The sequence below is a fragment of the Dermacentor silvarum genome, chromosome 4 (genome assembly GCF_013339745.2).
Source record: "Dermacentor silvarum isolate Dsil-2018 chromosome 4, BIME_Dsil_1.4, whole genome shotgun sequence".
NCBI lineage: Eukaryota > Metazoa > Arthropoda > Arachnida > Ixodida > Ixodidae > Dermacentor > Dermacentor silvarum.
Window position 1 is genome coordinate 36,106,547 of NC_051157.2, and position 20,695 is coordinate 36,127,241.

Below are 20,695 nucleotides of genomic sequence, written 5' to 3' on the forward strand. Positions count from 1 at the left end.
TTAAATAAATGTTTGTGACCATCAAAAAGACAGAAAAATTATTTCATCTTTGCACTTCCGGTCTACGCATGACAGTTGTGCGTAGCTACATCTGCTGTGCATGGCCTCCGAGATACCAGCGGCGCGCTGTGTAGTGCAGTCTACCTCTGCGATGAACCCTTTCACCGCTGAGACTCTCAACTTTTTGCCCCCTTGGCTTCTTCCCTGTGTAACGTCCAGCACGCTAGGACAGATGAAAAAACAGAAAAAGCCGTGTATTGGTGCGATAACTCCACAAATGCTTGAAGGATTCGAACGATTTTTGCAGCATGAGATTCGCGAGACAACATCCTTTAATAGTGAGGTCATTCTATGATTAGTTGGAAAAGTGTTTCAGGGCCCCTTTAACACATATCCATCTGGTCATTCTTTTTCATCCCGAAAGAAAACAATTTTGGTGCTAAAATTTTATACAAGTTTAGGTTTGTGTCTCACTCACCAAGTTTTATCTTTTTCTTTTTGCTTGCTGCTAGAAACATGGGTCGTGTGGTGTTTGCTCTATTCTCCAGTACATTATCTTCTTTTTTTCTTTTTTTTTCTTTCTTTCTGGGGTTTTACGTGCCAAAACCAGTTCTGATTATGAGGCACGCCGTAGTGGAGGGCTCCGGATTAATTTTGACCACCTGGGGTTCTTTAACGTGCACTACAACGCAAGCACACGGGCGTTTTTGCATTTCGCCTCCATCGAAATGCGGCCGCCGCGGCCGGGATTCGATCCCGCGATCTCAGTGCTCAGCAGCGCAACGCCTTAGCTGACTGAGCCACCCCGGCGGGTCTCCAGTACATTATCAATAAATTTCTTACTTTAAAGAAAATAATCAGAAAATAAACCAGTACGTTGGGTCGTCATAAATTTGATTTTGTTTAATTCATCCCTAGTGCACCGCCTGTATTTTAATGAATCTCTGACTTCCTGGCGAAAACGTGTTTTGGTGAGCTTACCTCAGGTTTGTTGCAAAGGCACTCCCTCTTTAATTTGCTGAGAAGTAAACTGCTTATGTTGCATAGAATTTTCATGTCTGATGCTGATATTAGGAAACTGCTCAAGACTAGGATTTATACTCCATAAGCGTCATCAAACCAAGCACCTACTATCATGGACAAAAACCCAAACAGTAAAATGCAAACTGCAACAGTAAAATCTGAAGTTCGTGCTTCATGGAGGAGACATAAGTGCTTGATTAGAAGATGGACACAAGATGCAGTGTTCTTAGTTGGATAAAAAATGAATTGCACTCTTACATTGCAGCATTAAAATAAGTTATTGCATTTCTTCTGTTTGTGTTTGAACTTTCCTGTCCGTGTGCTATTTGTCTGACAGTGTGGTGTAGTTAAAATGCTCACAAGGAGTGCATTCTTTGCACACAGTGCCAGAGCTGTGCGATGTCTGCAGTGTTGCTAAGCGCCAAAAGATGCAGGGAGCATTTCCTGCATCGTGCCGTAGCTGTGGCCGATTGATAGTATTGATGTCATTAGGCAGTAATATGTGGCATGTAGATCAGGAGTAAGATAAGGCACCTCTAAAGCTACATGATCAACAGTGGTCAGACTAGAGCCATGTTTCAAAAAGAGGACTTGTCTTGGTCAGTCCTCTTGCGAGAAACGTTGCCCAAGACATCCGTTGTTCAACAATGTTGATCACTTAAAGCCTTTACCTTCTTGCAAACCTCTGTATTGTTTGGATTTCTAAAGCTACAAGTGATTTGCATCAATGTCATCTTGCATGCACAAGTTCATCTGTACCTTGAGCAACTCGTGTTAAGTACGGTGAGCGGGGCAACATTTCATAACTTAGCCACATCGTGTACTGCGACACTGGGGAAGAAAGCATGACCAAAGTGACAGCTGCGAGATTGCAGACTGTGAAAGACTAGACAAAGTTCTGAGTGAATAGGCATTTGTGGACAAGCCAAGGACTCAAGAAATGTTAAAGCAAATATCTTTTGTCTTTAACATGGGCAGCAATCAGGTCAATAGAAAGTAACACCATAATGCATTGGTGATGAGGTCATTTGTACTTAGAATATGCCAGAAAACTGAGCGAGCTGGTAGGTATTCATGGTATGGAAAGGCAAGTGTGCAAAAACAGACATAAGAACAATGAGAGTGCGTTGAATGAGAAGGATAGTCGGCATTTTTGTTGTCCTCCTCGTTCCCATTTTGTATGCCTGCCTTTCCATACCAAGAGCTTTGAACTGTAATTTGAACAATGTAGTTCTCACTGCAGTGCTCAATGTGCATCAACAGATATACTTCAATTGCGTCCAGCTGTGCTGCTGTTGCACGTGTGCATAATAGCCTGCAAATTTGCTGCAGTTAATTTTAAACAGCTCTAATATTCCAAGGCATCAGTCTGGCAAGCACCTTGTTTCCTCTAGTTTAGAAAAAAAAAAAAAAAACACAAGCCTAAGATTCCTTTTTTTTTTTTTTTAACCGATATTGTTGCTCAGCAATGGTGCATGTCCTGTTACAAGGATCTGCAAGCCTTACCACGCATAATTTGCAGGAAACTTCAACTCAAGAGCTTTCTGCCGAGGGCTTTGCAGTTAGCGTACTGCTACACATGGTTTTACTGCATCATTAGGCTTGTTTGCTTAAGTCAAGGTAGCTCTTGAAGTGCCTTGAAATGTGCAAGCAAATGTATGGGTTGTGATGATAGTTGCATGGAATTTTCATTTTGCCAACTGCTGTGCAGGCTAGGCTTGTGATGTACGTGCAGTACAGCAGGTAGTAATTGTAAGATTTAGAGCCTGTACCAGTGTACGATAGTAACCACCTGCTCTCGTGTGGTGCATGCGCTAGCATTAAGAATCCACCATAGCAACAAATTCAGATCTCTGCCATCTTGAAGTAGGATAAAGAATGTTTACTTTATCCGTTCCTACAAGCACACCCCCAGACACCTGTGACAACCTCTTGTGTGCATGTGTTGTGTAATGAATTTATCTCTCCTCGACATGCATTTTATATGTAACCTATTCAGGTCATCCTCCCAGCTACCTATTCAGTTTTCCTCGGTCTGTCACACCGACGGAAAAAATTTGGCTGTGGTGTTCAATCTCAGTTTTGTCTGATAAGTGTTGTACTGGTGTTTCAAGTTTGGTGCTAGTCACTCTTAAGAAACTTGTTGTCATAATAAAGAATATTGAACAGTTGGCATTGGCAGTGCCTTTATTGCCTCCCAACACTACAATTCATACTCTCTTACTACCGTTACACATGCCCTTGCCACATCTATGCACTGAGGTAGAAAAAGAGAAGGAAGAAAACACACAAATTTAATGCCAAAAGCAACACATGCCAACAAAGTTGCAGACTGAAGTCTTCAGCATTTTATGCCTTTTGCTCCTGCTTGATCTTTTTGTCAGCCATCTTGAGAGACACCCAGGTATTCAGCTGTGATGCGCGAAGCTTTGCCCAAATGACATGGTCACTCATTGCCAAGATCTGTGCCGCAGCTAAGGCTGCTGCTTCTGGGAAAATAACTGTCGTGCATCCCAAGCCTGGAAAATGAAGAGTTCAATGCGCTTCTAAAAGTTCACGCAGTGCTAAATGATCCAATTGTTTTCTCTTTTCTTAAGCCCTGAAATCAGACGAACTGCAAGAGATCAGTTTTGGAGCAGAAAAGATCGAATTTTGATAACCGAAGTTTCTCAGCGTGCGCTATAATCTAAATGTACGAGATCAACATTTTTTGTTCCGTCGGGATGCAGCTGCTAATGCTACAGCCAGGAGAAACCAAAGCTACTGGAATGCTAGCCTTGGTAAGTAGAAACAATATTGAGCCAGAAAATCGAAAGCACCACCAAAGGAAATCACACACACCCATCATAACACTGAGCATATGGCATTCACAAATCTGAGCTTTTAAATTGAAAATTTAGCATCGCCCAGGAGATAAAACTGTGCACACGAGCTAACTTGCAGGCTGCTCTTACAACAATGCATGAATTTTTTTTCCTTCGATGAACCCCATACAAGGCCCTGTTGAATATTTTTATGCACTAGAAAGTTGTAAATTGACACTATACAGGAATCATTGTACCACAAGAAATTTTCAGAAGGGTTTTGCTACAGTGGTGGCAGAAGCAAATAGAATTTGAGCTGATAGTGCAAAAAGGTGAGTTGGCCACCCCACAGCAAAAACTCTCCTGTTGCCTCAACCAGAGTACAAAAGCAACATTCCCTCTCCACCTCTAAAATGATAGCCAAGAGTCCATATCAGGTTTATGTCATGAGCTCCCGCCTTTCTTTTTCTTGACTGCTTGTCTGGTGCATATTACGTGGCAGTTTTTCACACTGTTTTATACAAAACCTAACACTGGGGATGTACCGGTTGCCTCTAAGCCACAGTGGTACGCAGATGTACAGCATTGCCAAAAGCAGCTCTACCCATTTAACCGAGTGCAATTAACAGCTAAATGTTGCAGATGTTAGAATTGCCACTTGGTAAAGTGAAAGTTTGTGGGAGTGAAGCAGCCGCATACTGCCTACTATGCCCTTACCAGATGGCAGCCTGAGTGATGACCAAACATCATGGGGTCCCCACTCTCCTGAGACAGGGGGGCAGTTGATCACCGGGAATACAGTGTTGCCAGATGTCACGGGGCCCAAGCCATTGCTTCTTCCCGCCACGCTGACAAAGACTGTCGGAATCCCCTCGCCTGAAATCCAGGCCAGAGGAGCCAGGTGATGCATTTGTCATTTCACTGTGGCCCTTGAAATGCCCTCGTACTTGAAAAATTTACGACATCATAGGAGCTCACACATGCAGGACTGTCCCCCAAGTCTTGCAAGAATTTACATGTCAACAATAGCAGCATTACCTTACTCTGCATGTACTTTGTAGCAAACCACTCAGGACCCTGCCATTAAGTTGACCTGTGTGAACCTTGCAACATGATTGTACCTGTGCACCAACCAGAGCAACCATTTTTGTTTACAACTTTGCCCTACATCATTTCAAGCTAGGCAATGCTGCTTCGAATTAGAGTGTGCCATCTCTGTAGCTGAGCAAGGGTTAGATCATGCTGGTGAGCTCCCACAGCTCAGGATTCACATTTGCACACACAGTCTAGTTTAGCAGTTGAGGGAACTAAGGCTTGTTGCTAAATGAAATCGCACCATTATAGTTCCCACACAGGCTGCACAGACACCTTATGGCATCATGCTGGCTGGTTGGTGCGTGGTGACCGAGGTTGCCTGGCTAAGAGGTATGCATCAAGTTGCATTGCTACACGGAGTGAAAGTGAAGTCTTCTGTCATACAGTAGACTATTACAATAGTGTTTAGTGCTGCAGCAGGATTTTAAGACCAGTGACCGGTGCAGTTCACTATACTAAAAGCAAGCTTTGCCATAGTGAATAAGAGTAGGAAAAATGACAGTGCAACTTGTGAGGCTGGTAAGATGTCATAAAAACTACATCTTGTTCTGTAGCATGTCTTGTTAGGAATATATTGAATATTTGCTCTTAAATGTAATTCTGTATGAAAATTTTTCCCATATGTAATCGAATAACCAAAAAGCTGAAGAAAAGAGGAAATGCCGTCAAATGTATGAAAAAGTGACATGCCTTCATATTCAGCAATCATGTCCAGAGCTTGGTCGGTGTTCTTGTGTGCAGATGCTACCCTCAGCTCACAGGGAACGCCAAGCTTTTCACAGGCCTTCTTGATCTTTTCACAGTGCTCCTTGTCAGACGGTGAACCCATCACAACAACCACTTGGGACTTAGGCTTGGGGCTGAGTTTCTGCAAAACAATGCAAAGTTTTCGTTGCAGTGCTAGTTCTCTAGCAAAGATGTAATAGTATGAGCTCTAAAATGCTGCACAATGGCAACATTGCATAACCTAACTAATAAGGTAAGCAAATGTATCATATTCGATTACGTAATCAAGATGAATACACACTGCTAAAAAATGAATTAGGTTATAGCAAATATGCAAACTCAGGGAGACTATAGTTGGGTACAACTTAAGACAGGAGAGGCCCTGCCCATATGACCGAAGCGCGGCAGCCAATTGCCTCCGCGACTAAAGAAATAGTCCCACTGACACGATTCGGCCCAACTCAAAGTGCAGGCTGCCATGTTCTCCATCGGCGGGGTCACCGTCTGCCGGCACATGACGTCAGTCTAGAGTGGGTGCCCATTGGTGGAGGCTCGTGTGCATCCCCCTTTGAGGAGCAAATGGCGCTGCCTTCTTAAGTTGTACCCGACTATAGGGCATTGCACAGTAATTAGATGTCATTAACTCTAAAGTTTTAATTACTTTGTTTAATACAAAATATGAAAGCTTATAGGCCACATTCTAATTGTTTAGTTGGAGGTAAAATGTTTCAAAAGTTGTTTTCACCTTCTATGTATACAACTGAAGAATGCAGGGAATTGTGCATAGCTAACCTTTTATTGTATTACAAATTCGTTTTTTGTTTTTTTATGCGATTGCCACATGGCTACATCGCTAACTACGAAAACCAATCTTTTCTTAGCACAGTCTAAAATGGCATTGTCTTGCACAAAATCTGCATGCTTTAGCACAGATTTGAACTATGATAATGGTGGCTGCATAACCATGCTTATTAAGCACTGCCTCAATCAGTTTTGCAACAGTACCTTAATCTGTTCTGCAACCCAAGCAAAGTTGCTCTTGACTGTCTCAAGGGCCTCGGCAGTGACTTCCTTCAGGTTTCGGTAAACCTGCTTGTCGACCATCAACCTCTTGTCACCGGAGGGCCACAGACGCCAGGAGTCGCTGTCAATGATGTCAGCCAGCAGAAGTTCTCCTAAAAGTGGAAAGCGGTCGTGTTATGGAGCAGATTAAACAGCTATCACTGAACAGTACATGAACCCCACTTCATATGGGTGACGTTTGCTTGCAATGTTGCACCCATGGCGAAGTAGCATTTGCAGCTACAGTTTCAGACTTTACGCGTGCAACATCATGCTGTTCACACGGTCTTGAGTGTGAAGTTGCTTGTGTGGCAGTAATAAACAGCCAATGATGAAAGGACATCACATACAACATGCCACAGGAACCTGCCTGCCTATCTGTTTTGATATATTAATTAGATCAAACAAAAAAAATATGCAGATCTAACACACATGTTGGAATCTATGTGAAGCAAAGCTTAAGTAAAGCGGTTAATAGAGTCTTTATGACTAACAGCAATGCGTATGCTAATCGAAAACAGTTAGTACAACAGACTCTGGATAATTTGGTCACGAAGTTGGCCCTCGCTGGATAATTCAAGCTTGACTGGTCGGCACGAATGCACTCGACCCAAATGGTGACCCCAATGGTTGCAGCGTGTGTTTTGGCGGTGCTAAGAGAGTGAATATATCGAAGATGCATTATCTCTCACCAAAAACACCTTTTTTAGGCCTGCCCTAGGAAGGTTTTCAAGCAAGAACAGCAGCTCACAATGAACGCTTGCTGTACTAACACATTTGTAATGTGTGCTTGTTTTCTTCCAAGAAAGTTGGTCCGAAACTGTCCGTTTGGTGCATTCCGATATGAAATCATATTCGTGGTGCTCACAACAGCCTACAGTCAGAGCCAGTGTCATCACGCCACTGCCATCACGAAATAGCTACAGAAGTTATGGCATAGGACTATATGCATAGTGTGCACTGGCGGCCGTACCACTGGTGGCGGCCGTGCTAAGTGCACTCGGTAAAGGAGACAGCCGTCCGCCGTAATTTTCTTCATTGTCGCTCGTGCTTCTGTTTAATTAACACTTTTGTAGCGAAATAAGCAATGCCCATCGCATGAATGTGGTGGCCGAAGCTTCAAGACATGTCAAAGAACAATCGTTGTGCAGTAGGGTGCTCAAGTACCTGCAAGAACTTGCCGGCACCACGGTTCTAATCATTCCCCACGAGTCTTCATGAGCGGGAGCAATGAATCATTGCCGTTCAGCGTAAAATATCCTGTTCTCACGCTTTATGATCTGTCTTTTTGCACTTAATCATGTTTACATTGGTAAGCGACGAAGCTGATCACAGTCTACCTGTGTTTCAGTTTGATTTGTCCGCAGCGCAGCATGCGCGTTGAAAGCATTTCGATTAGGTTCTGAATGACACCTGTTGCTTCTACCGTTTGCCGCTTCTTAACAATGTTGGTCTTGACCATGTGGTGCACAGCTAGGGTGCTCGTCTGTATGAATGCATCGTGTTGTGTGTTCAGGCTGCTGAGGCTTACAAGGATTGATTTCATTGATTTTATGCAGCCCATTAAATTATTGCACCAGCTGTCACAAAGTTCATGTTTTTGGATCTTATTTTATGCATGGCTTCGCGCACTGTTGAACTGTTGCTGTTGCATCATGTAGAACTGTTGTCAATTATTTTTTTAAGTAGGAGGTTTTTGCCTTGACTCGTTAGAAAGGAGCTTAAATTCCACTGTTTTATCGGCATGATTACAGGCAAGTGCTTCTTTACACTGTCTCAAAATTCCATAGTTCATAAACAGCTTTATCCTTTTCACCCAATGACATCTTCGATATTGTGGTTGCTCAGGAAATAAAGATGTGTTAGAAAAGAGGCAGCTCAGGGCGAGGGCTGCTGTTAGCTGCTGCATGTGCTATTTCTGCTCAATTTTCACTAAAAAATTTACATCAGGTTTGTGAATTCATTACACTTTGATGCCGTCTGAGCAGATTTGCCACGCAGAGTGCTTCGTTTGTTTCACAGAACAAGTACCTTTTTGCGTGTGTATCCTGTACTCAATTGAATTCTTCTTTTATCTCTTGGGGCCAGGAGTGAAATGCCTATGTTGCAAAGGCCTAAAACCTGCCTTGCCAGTGCCCATCTACCTTGGCCAGCACTGCTCCACCTTTAAATATGACTGTGGCTTCTCTCTTCTGTAACATTTTGGAAAAAAAAAAATACTCAAAAGTTGGCAAGTCTTAAGCTTTGTACGTTTCCAAGCAGGTCACTAGGGGAATTTCAAATTGCGAAAAACTGCAGCGAGAAGGGCAGTTCGTTGACATTTGCAGTGGAATTGCGTCAACAGTGCAGCGCTAACTCGTGCTTTCATTCACCCGTGCATTTGGCGACTTCGTTAACTAGTGCACGCATCTGCATTCACAAATTCGCAATTAGTTTTCTTGAGGAGACTGACAGCACTCATTCGGCGATGTCACGTGTATGCATCGGTAGCAAGATCACTACGACGTGGTATACTAAACGCACATTACACCATACTGAGGATGACATGTGGTCCATAAACAGCGATAAAAGTGCTATCTGAGAGTGATGACAATGGACATTAAGTGTTAATAAATTTCTAGTCTATGAAGTTAAACTCTGATTGCCAAGATTGGAGGTAGGCTGTATATCTGTTTAAAAATTGGGTGCACATTAGATACATGGTCATGTTAGAATCGGGCAAATACAGCCATATGAAAGCAGCAACCTGTTTCGGGCATTTTTTCTGCCTCTTTGATTCAACCCCCCGGATGACTCGATCAATTTATTCTTTCCCATCAAAGTCAAATTAACAGAAGTCTGTTTTTGTTCTGCTTTTAAGCAAGCAATCTGTAGCGATCCACTGCCAAAATGACTGAATTTTCCAACTTAGGAAAATCACAGCCGCCATGATCTATGTATGTAAAACGGGGGGGCATGTGGTATGGAGTCAGCCTGCACATTGTCAACTGAAAATCGTAACAGAAAAAATATCATGCGAGATAGCCAACAACATTGCTTAGTCCAAAACAGTTTTATGCCATGGCAAGAAATAGGCCAAACTTTTCACCAGCACAAAGTTACAGTTCAACATGAACACATCAAATGTCACCTGCCAACAGAAGTGAGTTTAGGTGGGGGGTTTAGGTGTCCTAAACTATTCTTATTGGGACCCTCCAACACACTTTAATGTCTGAAAGATATTCTGGGTTACGATGAATGTGTTGTACCTGTCTGGAGGTCCACTCCATATTCCACCTTCATGTCAATCAGGCTGCAATTGAGAGATGCCCAGGCCTTCTCGAGGATCTCAAACACAGTGCGAGTTGTGCGCAGCATGATCTGCACCTCCTCAGCTCCAATGGTAGTAGTGCCACACTTGAGTTTTGCCTCGATCAGCTGCTCCGTGGACCACTGGGGGTCATGGTTTGCATCATCCTAAATCAATGCAAACAAATAATTGTGCTTCGATCAATATATGCTATTTTGGCATTACGCAAAAAGCAAATGTTGATTTGGTTCAAATGTTTTAATACCAGCGTAACTTCCCTAAAAGTACACAGCATCCTGTGTCAATCAACTGGAAAACAATGCTACTAGAAGATAACAGATGGGAGGTATGCAATTTCGTTAGTCGCATGCATCGAACTTCCAGTTCTGTTGATTTACACACTGAAAGTACTATCTCCAAGAGTGAATGAACATGGCCCCTGCTCTGTAGCCCACCATATGATATGCAAAAGCAGAGGGCAGCCATGAATGACACAATAACGTCATCCAAGGAAGTTCTGGGAATGCTGTTAGACAGTGCAATTAGCAATTCTTGAAACTATCAAATAAAAAAAGGTGATATCAGGTGGAAAACTAAAAATATTTTTACAATGCAAAGCAGGCTGCATCTGCACTGAAGTCAAACTTCTCCGATGGAACAAACTTATCCATATTCAAACTCAGAAAATTAGCACTGATTTTATTCTTCCTCGATTTACTGTAGTCTTTTCCTAATTTATGTTTTGGTATTCACTGTAGAGCACTGCCATATTCTTTTACTGATGCCATACTCTTTTACTTTTTAAAAAAAATGTATGTAACGAGAAGGTTGTGCGGGAACCTTTTTCAATATGGCGGCGCCACCACGGTCACGCTGTATCACCCCTTCTCGCTTACTGAACACCCGCTCACGTTAACAATTGCATATTCGGAAGCGCAATCGGCGAGAATATTATATGCGTTCCTTAAGGGCTTCACCGCAATGACACTGTGAAATGCGGTGAAGCATGCAGCAGTGTATGGCGGTGAAAGAAAGGGGTACTTCGAGCGATTAAGTACTTTAGTGTAAACAACGCGTCATTAATTAGTATACTTTTGCGGCGCCAGGACGCCAAAGGAGCAACGGGGACTAGTCCGTGGGTTGGGAGCTCGGAGAGGCCAGAGCACGCGCCGGTGATGTATATCGGATCGGCTGCCCATGGACGTTCCGGCCTCGGTAGCCCCAACCACGGTGTAATATATACCTATCGGCGGAACGACACAACTTCAGTTCGAACGCAGGCGAGAGCTTGCGGGGACAAGGAACGCACGCATGCCCCTCTTCCCCAAGTTCTCCCCTCTCCCCGGTGACCTAGTTTCGCGCGTCACTCAATCATTTCGGATTTCCCGCGAAGCGCCGTTTGCTATACCAACGGGAGATTAAACCAATAAAAAGTTTTCTGTGTTGAAGTTGCGTCGTACCGCCGATAGGTATCCGCTGCCGGCACCAGGCCGATCGGCGCGCGCCTTTGCTACTTTATCTGGTCGATCGCGTCTGGCGAGTGCCCTCACCTAAAGAGTATATATCTTACATCGTGGCCCCATCCACGGACCGCCCTGGTTCCAGCTTTGATCCTTCAGCTGCCTCTTGAGTGCCCTGGAGATCCTCCGCCGCCCGCTTTTTCAAGGCGAAAGCCTTATATGCCTCATCGCATATTGACCTCAAATAACCTCGAAAAAAAAATACGCTTAACCTTGCACTCAGCCGCGCAACGCTTGAAACAGTAAAGCTGGGCATCATGCTGGGCAAGCCCAGCATTTTCCGGAAGTGCGCGCGAACTTTTCATCTTATTACTCATGAAGATAATTTCTTTTCGCGCGTCTCGGACTTACGGCCGTCACTGCGTGTTGCATAGTGCAGTTTGCAACACCGACACCGCGTTACAATGCCGACACCGCGTTCCACTGCGTTGCAATGTGCCGATGATGATAAGTGGTTCTTGAGGGAAAGGGAAAGGTTGGCGCTATCTTCTGCAGCCCTTGAGGGAGCACGGCTCAGCGCCAAGTCAGCCGACGCGTTCCAGCAGACCCGCTCCGTGAATGCGTCTCTCTCTCTCTCTCTCTCTCTCTCTCGAACTTACGGCCGTCACTGCGCGTTGCATAGCGCAGCTTGCAACACCGACACCGCGTTGCAATGCCGACAACGCGTCCCGCTCCCTGAATGCGCGTCTCTCTCTCTCTCTAGCTCTCTCTCTCCCGAGCATAGCGCGTGCGAACGCGCCAGCTGTGGACGAAGACGACGACGCTCGAACGGCAATGATGTGGTTCGCATAAATGCATGTTCTGCAAGCGTGGCTGTATAGCCTGTTAAAACCTGGTTAAATAGGAAAGGCATCTTTGAATCTTCGATAAACTGTCCTCTCTGTAATGTACCGGAAACCATAGAACACTGCTTTATTGATTGCAAGGACGCCATATTGTTTTGGGACGTTCTCCAAAGGACTTTAAAAAAGGATCTTGATATAAATACTTGTACAATACGATATCTGATACCACCTCAATGTGAAGATGTGCCTTTTGACATGCTCCTACTTATGGCGTTGCACAGTTTATGGAAAACTCGCATGCTATAGACCGGAATGCAGAACCAATTGTATCTTCGAAGTCACATTTCATTCGGATTATTTCACAACTGAAAGACTTATGATCAGAGATGTCTCCCAACCAGACTGGTATCCATTGTTGATGAAGTGTATCCTTTTGCCTGCCTTTTAGAGAACTCTTACTGTAATAATATTAAATTGTACTGTGAAGTGTGTTTTGTGCTTGTAGACGCGGCTAAGACTTAATTGTGGCCGCTATGAAAATATCTTACGCATGTACGTTTTATATTCGTAATAAATACCATGAAAAAATGTGGTTGATTCCTCTTATATAGGAATCTGTATAGAACACGAAAGTGAAACGTGTCTTCACAGAAGTAGTGTAATGTTTATTGCACATTGATATATAATGTCTATCGGTGTTTTGTGGCTAAAGCGCCCTTAGGCGTTGATGCACCCACGCTGACGCCTGGTGGCACGTCTCCTCCATCACGACTACCAACGTCGATGACCATGAGCAACCGTCGTGCATATGGAAGCTGCACTACGCTGCACACGCTAGCACAACGCGAAAGACGAAGCACGTAACTGACACACTAATACAACGCGCAAGACAAAGCACGTAACTGAATCGTCACCGAGTCAAATCAGCGCGTACAGCGCGTCGTAATTGCAGCCTCCGCGATCAACTTCAGAAACATTTTCAGAGCTAATTGCGGAGGCCACGCTCCGCTGTGCTGAGTACGGTGAACGCCACCTAGGTGGCGTTGGTAGTGCTTCTTGATGCCAGCGTCCCTTCGAATGCTGGCATCGAGGCGTCGTAGTGCTGAGACCACCGAAGCGTTCACTGTCGGTGCGCGTTAGTGTCATAATGCAGTACTTCTCTTTTCTGCTCGTAGGCGGCGGCACCGCCCCGAGCAAGAGCGCGGGTACACGGAGGAGTGTTAGATATATAAGGCGCGTCTGTGTAGCTCTCTGCAAATGCGTTTGTGGCGCAATGGGTTAAACGCTCGGCGATCTATCGTCGCGGACCGAGAGGTCGTGGGTTCGATTTCCAAATTTTGCATGTTTGTGGAACTTTTTCTTCTGGTTTCTTTCTTTGTATTATGTTCTATGACGTATTTCCGTGACGGAAATACGTCAGTGAAGTCTTGGTGGACCCCGACATAAAACACTTTCGTGTTAAAAAAAAAAAAGTGGCTGTATAGCCTAGTGGTTACGACGTTCGTCTTGGGACCGTGGGTACGGGGGCTCGCATCCCGCCTCGGAAAGAAATTTTTTATTTCTTCATTGCTGATATTTCTTGATACGAACCACAAATTACGGCCGGGAAAGGGGCAAAAAAAATTACACCATCTTCCCGTAGGGGAACCCTGAGTAGTATGCGAAGCAGCCATGGGGTCGACTCAAGGTAGTTTTATCTGCTGTATGAACTTTGACATGCAGCAGCACCAGCAACGCGCAGAACTGTTGTCGACGCCGTCGGCGTTTTGCCCAACGCGCGCGGCGTTGGTGACTGTTGCCGGTGCCTCTGGGGCGCCTACCGTCGCGCCTCTAACCTAATCTGCTTCGCATTATCGCGCGCGGAGCCGCAGGTGTTGCCATTCGTTGCGCAATCCGGAGAGGAGAGGAGGAATGCCGAGATGAGATGAGACAAGGAGAGGGGGGGAGGAGGAGGATGCGCAGTAGGGGTGTGGACGCACGGCGGTTGGATGGATGGAGGGAGGTAGGGAAGGACGGGGGGGGGGGGGGGGAGTGACGTAGCCCCGAGCATAAGATGCTTCGCATCTAAAAAACGTGTTGATGCTTCAGTCTCCCACGCCGTAGTGGGAGACTCCGAAAAATTTCGACCAGCTGGGGTTCTTTAACGTGCACCTAAATCTAAGCACACGGGTGTTTTCGCATTTCGCCCCCATCGAAATGCGGGCAAGCTAAATGACCTCACTGCACTACATATCTGTATCGCGTTGAATGTTATAGCAAAGGACATTCGTCATTATCGAACGCATAAAGGACTCAATTGCCGTGCAATTTACATGTCGGTTAAGTTTATTTATTTTAGCATCCTTTAAACTCAATCACATAGAGCCCCCCACATGAACAAACCTTGAAGAAGGTCTCCAGCTTGGGAGGGCTGAAGCGGTAGCCTTCATTCACTCCGGGGTTCCTCTTGAGGAATGAGCCCGTAGCGATGCGCCGTGTCACCCATTCGATGGGCACCATGGCGCAATTCCGGGCCACGAATGACTTGTCATCGTTCTTGCGGACAAAGTGAGTCTTGATTCCTGGAAGGCATAATAAGCGCAGATACGGTCTGCATTGAATTTTTAACGCAAGTCATTTCAGATCATAAATTACCTGCATTGCATATTTAGGAAGAACGAGCTGGGTATACTTTATCGACAAACGGAAAGGGCGGAGGTGAGGTTTGATTATATTCTTTACTGAAATGTTGCGACGAATTAAACCCTTGACATTTTGCTACCTTTTAAATTTTCGGAGCATTCAGGACAATTTAGAGCTGAACCTCAAGGACGGTGCTTATAGGGCGAAGTGAAGCTCTCGATTCCACGCCCGAAAACCGTGAAAACGACCGAACATATCACGCGTTTTTATTGCACTAATTATGTAATAAGTAACCCCATTTAAATTCAATTTTTCGGGTAATTAAATCCCAGCCGAAGATCTCGACAGGAGCCCACACATTTCTATAGGCCCAAACTATCGTCATTTCGCTCCTGAAATGGACCTTCAGCGGATAAATTGAACTGACCGGTCAGCACACATACGCTTGACGACGCTTGGGGGACAGAGAATGCGTCGAACACATCTCCCGGTGTGCCAAATAAATTGGCACGCCGGCGAACAACAAAAGACAACAGCGCTGCTTTCAACGGCTGCGGACTCGCCGAAAGCGTCGCTGGGAGGCCATTTGGCACGCGCTCGCCTAGTCCATAAACTTTTACGGTCGACTGTACGTAGCGACAACATGCTCAAACTTCTATAAATTTCAATAAACGGTGAAACTGCCTGCTTAATATACTGCGCAAATAAGTTTCACAACTTATTTTAATTCCGAACAATTTTTTTTTTTTTTAATATTGCCTACCAGGGTAGTCCAGCGGGCCCGCGACGTGGCGGAGAGGCTAGGCCTTTCTGTGCACGTTCTGTGAACGTTCCGAAGGACCTCAATAAAGTTTTTTCCATTACATTGCCTGTGGCAGATAGCACACTTCTAGTTCATGAGCTGGTCTAGTTGAAGAGGTGGACATTACTAGCACAAAAAATTGAAATGCATAATCGACTATAATTAAGAAAAAAATCACTTATCAAGTTTTTAACTAATTACCTCGTGGCCCATATTGTAATTTACAAATTCTAGCCGTGGAGTTCGCAAGGCGGATATACACTTGGAAAGAATTCTCAGGATGACACCAGTTTCGAGATATTAATTCCCGAACTTTGCGGAGAAATGCACTGGCGTTCCAGTTACTTTTGTGCTTCAATGCATAAAAAGACGTTTTGTTAAAGTAACTGGAACGTCTTAACCTTTAAATATATTAAAAAAAATTGGTGTTTGCTGAAACACCCTGTATATACACGAATTCACTCTGCATTCGATTTATGCGAGATCTTTTGTAGTTTCCGTGCCACATGCAGCGGAGTAATATTTGGCTCGCATGTTCGTAGCAGCATCCTCTAATCGTTCCGTTTCAACAGAAAACGCTCGCACGTGCACCGTGGCGCTCGCATATAACATTCAACAATGCCTTCAGGCGAACGAGGCTAGAACACTGGCTATAAAAGAAAGCAAGGAAGAAGACTAACTTTATTGACTGATTATAAATGTCGCGGCCAGACCCGCGTCAGCAACTTCGTTCCAAGATGGAAAACGTCCAGGGCCAGTAAGCAATGTGGGCTGGCAACGAAAATAGATTGAAGCTAATTCGCTTAATCCGTTGCGCGTTAGCACGAGGAACAGAGAGGGACGCTTGAAAGCGCGAACACTCAAGTGCGCGAAAATCGATTGTCTGTTTTCTAGTAAATGCGCGCTTGTGGCCGTATACGTATTTCCTACGTCCGCGCCACCCTTGCTGCTGGGATCAGCCCAGAATGGCAGACGAAATGGATCGTTACAAAAATGCTGTTTTAAACACCCTTCACACCCTCGGTCGCGGGATCAAGAAAATGTTTGTTGCTGCTCCTTTCATATTATAACGATATCGCTTGTGTCAGCTATAGGTCAGCTAGGTCAAGCATGAGGAGCAGCTGTGAGTGGTGGTGTACTATGTCATTGGCTGATGCGCGTGTGGGCCAGATGAAGGGACATTCCTAAAGGGCGTGCGGACCGTTGGGGCAGGGTTGTAGATGTGGTGCGCCCATTACTGCTGGTGCCAGTTTGCCCATGTCGAGAGATCCTTCCAAGTCTGAAATGGATAATAACGCGATTGACGACATGCTTTACCGCGCTCCATCTTTCGCACTGCAATTGTCGCATTTCTCTTCCTTGCCTTGCTTGGAGCGTCTGTATACGACAGCTAAACAGAAAAGGAAGAAAAACGCGCGGGGGCAAACTCGCCAAGGTCGTGTTTTTTTGTCCTGCTACTTACTGCTGCAGCGCACTTCCTTGTTTTCGTTATATAGATGTGGACATGTTTGTAGTGGTGCCAGCGATCTTCGGCGGCCTCGCGTGAGCGCGCGCTTTGGGTTAATGGGAGCCGACTGGTAATGCCAGGTTCTGTGTCCGTTCACTGCGTTCATGGCGCACGCGTGCTTTCCAAAGCAGCGGTGCGGTGGAATGTTGTCTGACCGTATTCTCTCGCGCATTCTTGCGATACCAAAATTCCTAGCTGCTGGCTCACCTATCCCTACTGAAACACAGCGCTATAGTTTACAGGATCAGGATATAGTGCATTTATATGATTGCTGCGGGCTGCGTATTCGACCGGAATTATATCACATTCAAGAACAGCAAGCCGTCTAGAGCGAGCGCTGGAGTTGTGCCAGGGAAACGCCTGGAAGCCCCTGGAATTTGGCAAGTCCTTGGACTAAGGGCGTTGCGCTCCTACAGCGACAAATAGTTTTCATCATCGCGTACTATAATACTATATATGCCCCATTTAATTCATACGTGTGCCCAGTGTGCCACCCCCTTACGCCCACTAGAGCCTACATATGTCTGTAGTTCCTCCACATCGTCAGTGGACACGTGTGGAGCGCGCTTCCAAACAGTCAATGCAGACAGCGATTATCGTATATGACGCAGTTAGCGACGATGTGAAGCGATGCGAATAGACAAGAAGGAGAAAGCGAATGTAGCGCGAACGGTTACGCAACGCACTCCGATATCGAGTGCCTCCTGCGTGTTCGCTAGGACGACTACGCTGCAAGTTTCTCTTACCGGGCCGTTATATTTTCCTGTACTTAAGAACAAAAAGACTGCTGTTGTCCGATCCCCATGTTGAACTTCAAATCCGAAAAGAGCTGTGAACGGAAATTCGGGTTGCAAGTACTATATATATGTCGTTTATACATAATATAATTCGCCTAGAGTTTCAATGGAGGGGAACAGAATATTGGTGCCATGATTGGCTAAACGCGCAACAAAGACGAAACAGCACAACGTACAGCACGTGACAGCGCGACAAAAGCACGCGGCTTTGAATACGTCGACGAACGCACACAACTTCCAACCAACAGGATGTCGAGGTCAGGAAGTGTGATCAATGCACCTTTACGCAGGAAGGACGTGCTAAACATTCGATCACCCCCTCCGGCTCATCTGCGGGCATGTAGGGGTCACCAGATACGTCGGAAACCCGACAACTGCTCCCACGCAACGCTGGGCCTAGAAGGTGTTGGCTGCGCACAGGAGCGGTCACGTGCAATGACGTCAAAATGAGCGGAGGATTTCACTTACGTCACGATCGACATGCGCAAGCTCAGCGCGCGCCAGACAAGCTTTCTGGCGTAACGCACAAAAAGCACAAACTCGAAAGCCCGTCTGCAAACGAGTCCCCCGGCACACCTTCATAGTCCGCATGCAGAACAGGTTTATGTAAACCAGCTGATGGTGCTATGACCCGTTGAAGAAAAGGGCTGCGCGTACGTCTTTCTCGCGTTTTTCTTTTATGTCGTACCTTATTACGCTATGGTGTGGCTAGAGGAAAAACGTGGCCCCGGCAGTGAAGTAAACGTCATTATATCAAAATACGCGCTTGTAGTATTGGTCCACTGCCAGGAAATACAGGTTGTCGGGGAGGAACCTGACCTGCAAGCACGATGACGTAATTCCTACTCGACGATGAGACCGCCGCGTAGCTCGATTAAAGTAATAGGCCCTGAAGGGGAGAAACGCTTTCGCGGTAATAAAATCTGCGACATTTCCCACACGAGAGGCGTACACACGTTGCTTAGCAATCTGGCTGCAGCAGAGCTGCTGTTGTAGCTGAAGTGTCGGATGGCAGAAACAGGCATCACACAAGGAAGTACTACAGAAATGCTCCGATTTTCTTAAGCTGGAACACGAGCATTAATAGCCGCAAGCAACCCGTTGTATCACGCATGCAGGAACGGGGTCGAACAGGTCGCGCCAAGCGCATGAAAAGAAGGCCGTCGTCGTACGCAAATCCTGCAGCAGCAGCAAAGGCGAAGTGGTTATCAGGTGGCATATAAGCAGAAAGGCCTCGCTTGCAGTTACGCCGGAAGCTGTGATGAAACGGTACCATAAACGTTATCTGAATTTTCAAGCGAGTGCACGAGATATGCACTCGTTCCTACTTAGTTTGCACTGCTCTGGTCGAGGGAGAGAGATAGAAAGCACAGCATTTCCGCCTCGAGACGTCGCAATAACCCTTCGAGCGCCTTTGTTTATTTTCTACGGAAGAAAAAGGCACGAGTCATATAGCTAGGTGCGCATAAAAGCTTTACCGCGTAGAACCGGAGCCTCTACGGAGGCATTTCAAAGAGTTGTACATTTTAGGGGTACCGTGCACTCACAGCTAGCACCCTCCGGGACCCAGTGGTGCACGTTATTTCGTCGACCCGAAAGAACAAGCTTCTCTATCAGCGAAGCCGCGCGAGAGGCGACCTGGCTGCCGGCGAACGAATTCCTGGGTGTCCCAAGGACGGAAAAACTCCCAGATAAGCGGCGGCCTCGTCAGTGACGACAAGGTGGTGTCGCGGCGCGCGCGTCTTCCCGATCACGCGAGCAAACGCGTTCTCCCCGTTCGCTGTCGCAAGACCGCGCGCAGCACTCAACCTACTTGCTTGAATCTCCGGTGGCGCTGCAAAGGCATCGCTATATAAAATATCGTCGATTTTCACGAACGTCATGCTGACGCAAATGTACTGAAAACTATTGCTCTACTCCTTGCTATATACCTCAAAATATACTTCAACACTTCATTTGAAACCCTCTCCAATTTGATGGCGACTCGCTTCAGATCCATGAAGGAAGTTAACTTGCAGCGCATATGTGTCGCGGTTTGTGTTACATTTGTACTTCGATCTCAGCTTCGCCCCTAGCTGGCCCCTAGCTGGTCACGAAACTCCGCCGTCACTCTATGGGAGAGCTTGATATGTCGCATGAAGCCGCCGCGCTGCGGCGCCACCGCAGCTGAGAGGCCACCTTTCTCCGTGTTAAACCCGGAGAGACTGCAGATGCGGCCGGCGTGGGCTGAAAGTTTGGACGCGAACTTTATATTTGCGATTGATTTTTAGGCAAAATCCGAATTCTGGCGTTCTACAATTGAACGATGCCGTTCAGGTGTTGTGCCGGGGGGGGGGGGGGGGGGGGGGGGGGGGTCGTTCCGGCTACAAAGGCACTACAAAAGGTATGGCTATCTTGCATCCCGAGTGTTCGTGAGCACTTCGAGAATTGGAAGCGAGCCATACCACGGCAAGAAACGGACGATTTCAGCTTCGAGTCCAAGCATGTGCGTGTGTGCGTAAAGCACTGTTGATACATCATCCATCTCCGTACGGACGATTTCACGATAAACGGTGACGCCGTATCGTTGCCGAGGGACAAGCCGCGCATCAGGCCTACTGCCATTCCTTGTGTTTTTCTACGGCCTGTGTGTGTGCGTGTGTGTGTGTGTGCATGTATGTATG

General features: G+C 46.0%; 1 protein-coding gene across 1 annotated transcript in view; it reads right to left on the minus strand.

Annotated features, from left to right (window-relative positions):
• Positions 1–3,300: 3,300 nt before the first annotated feature.
• The window catches only part of LOC119449786 (multifunctional protein ADE2-like), a 33,085-nt gene continuing 15,690 nt past the window's right edge, over positions 3,301–20,695 (minus strand). The window contains exons 3-8 of the mRNA XM_037713049.2: positions 14,687–14,865; positions 9,959–10,166; positions 6,654–6,823; positions 5,613–5,790; positions 4,545–4,703; positions 3,301–3,542 (exon numbers count right to left, since the gene is read on the minus strand). Of these exons, the coding sequence (XP_037568977.1) occupies positions 3,373–3,542; positions 4,545–4,703; positions 5,613–5,790; positions 6,654–6,823; positions 9,959–10,166; positions 14,687–14,865 (1,064 nt within the window). The 3' untranslated portion in view covers positions 3,301–3,372. The remainder of the gene's footprint in view (positions 3,543–4,544; positions 4,704–5,612; positions 5,791–6,653; positions 6,824–9,958; positions 10,167–14,686; positions 14,866–20,695) is intronic.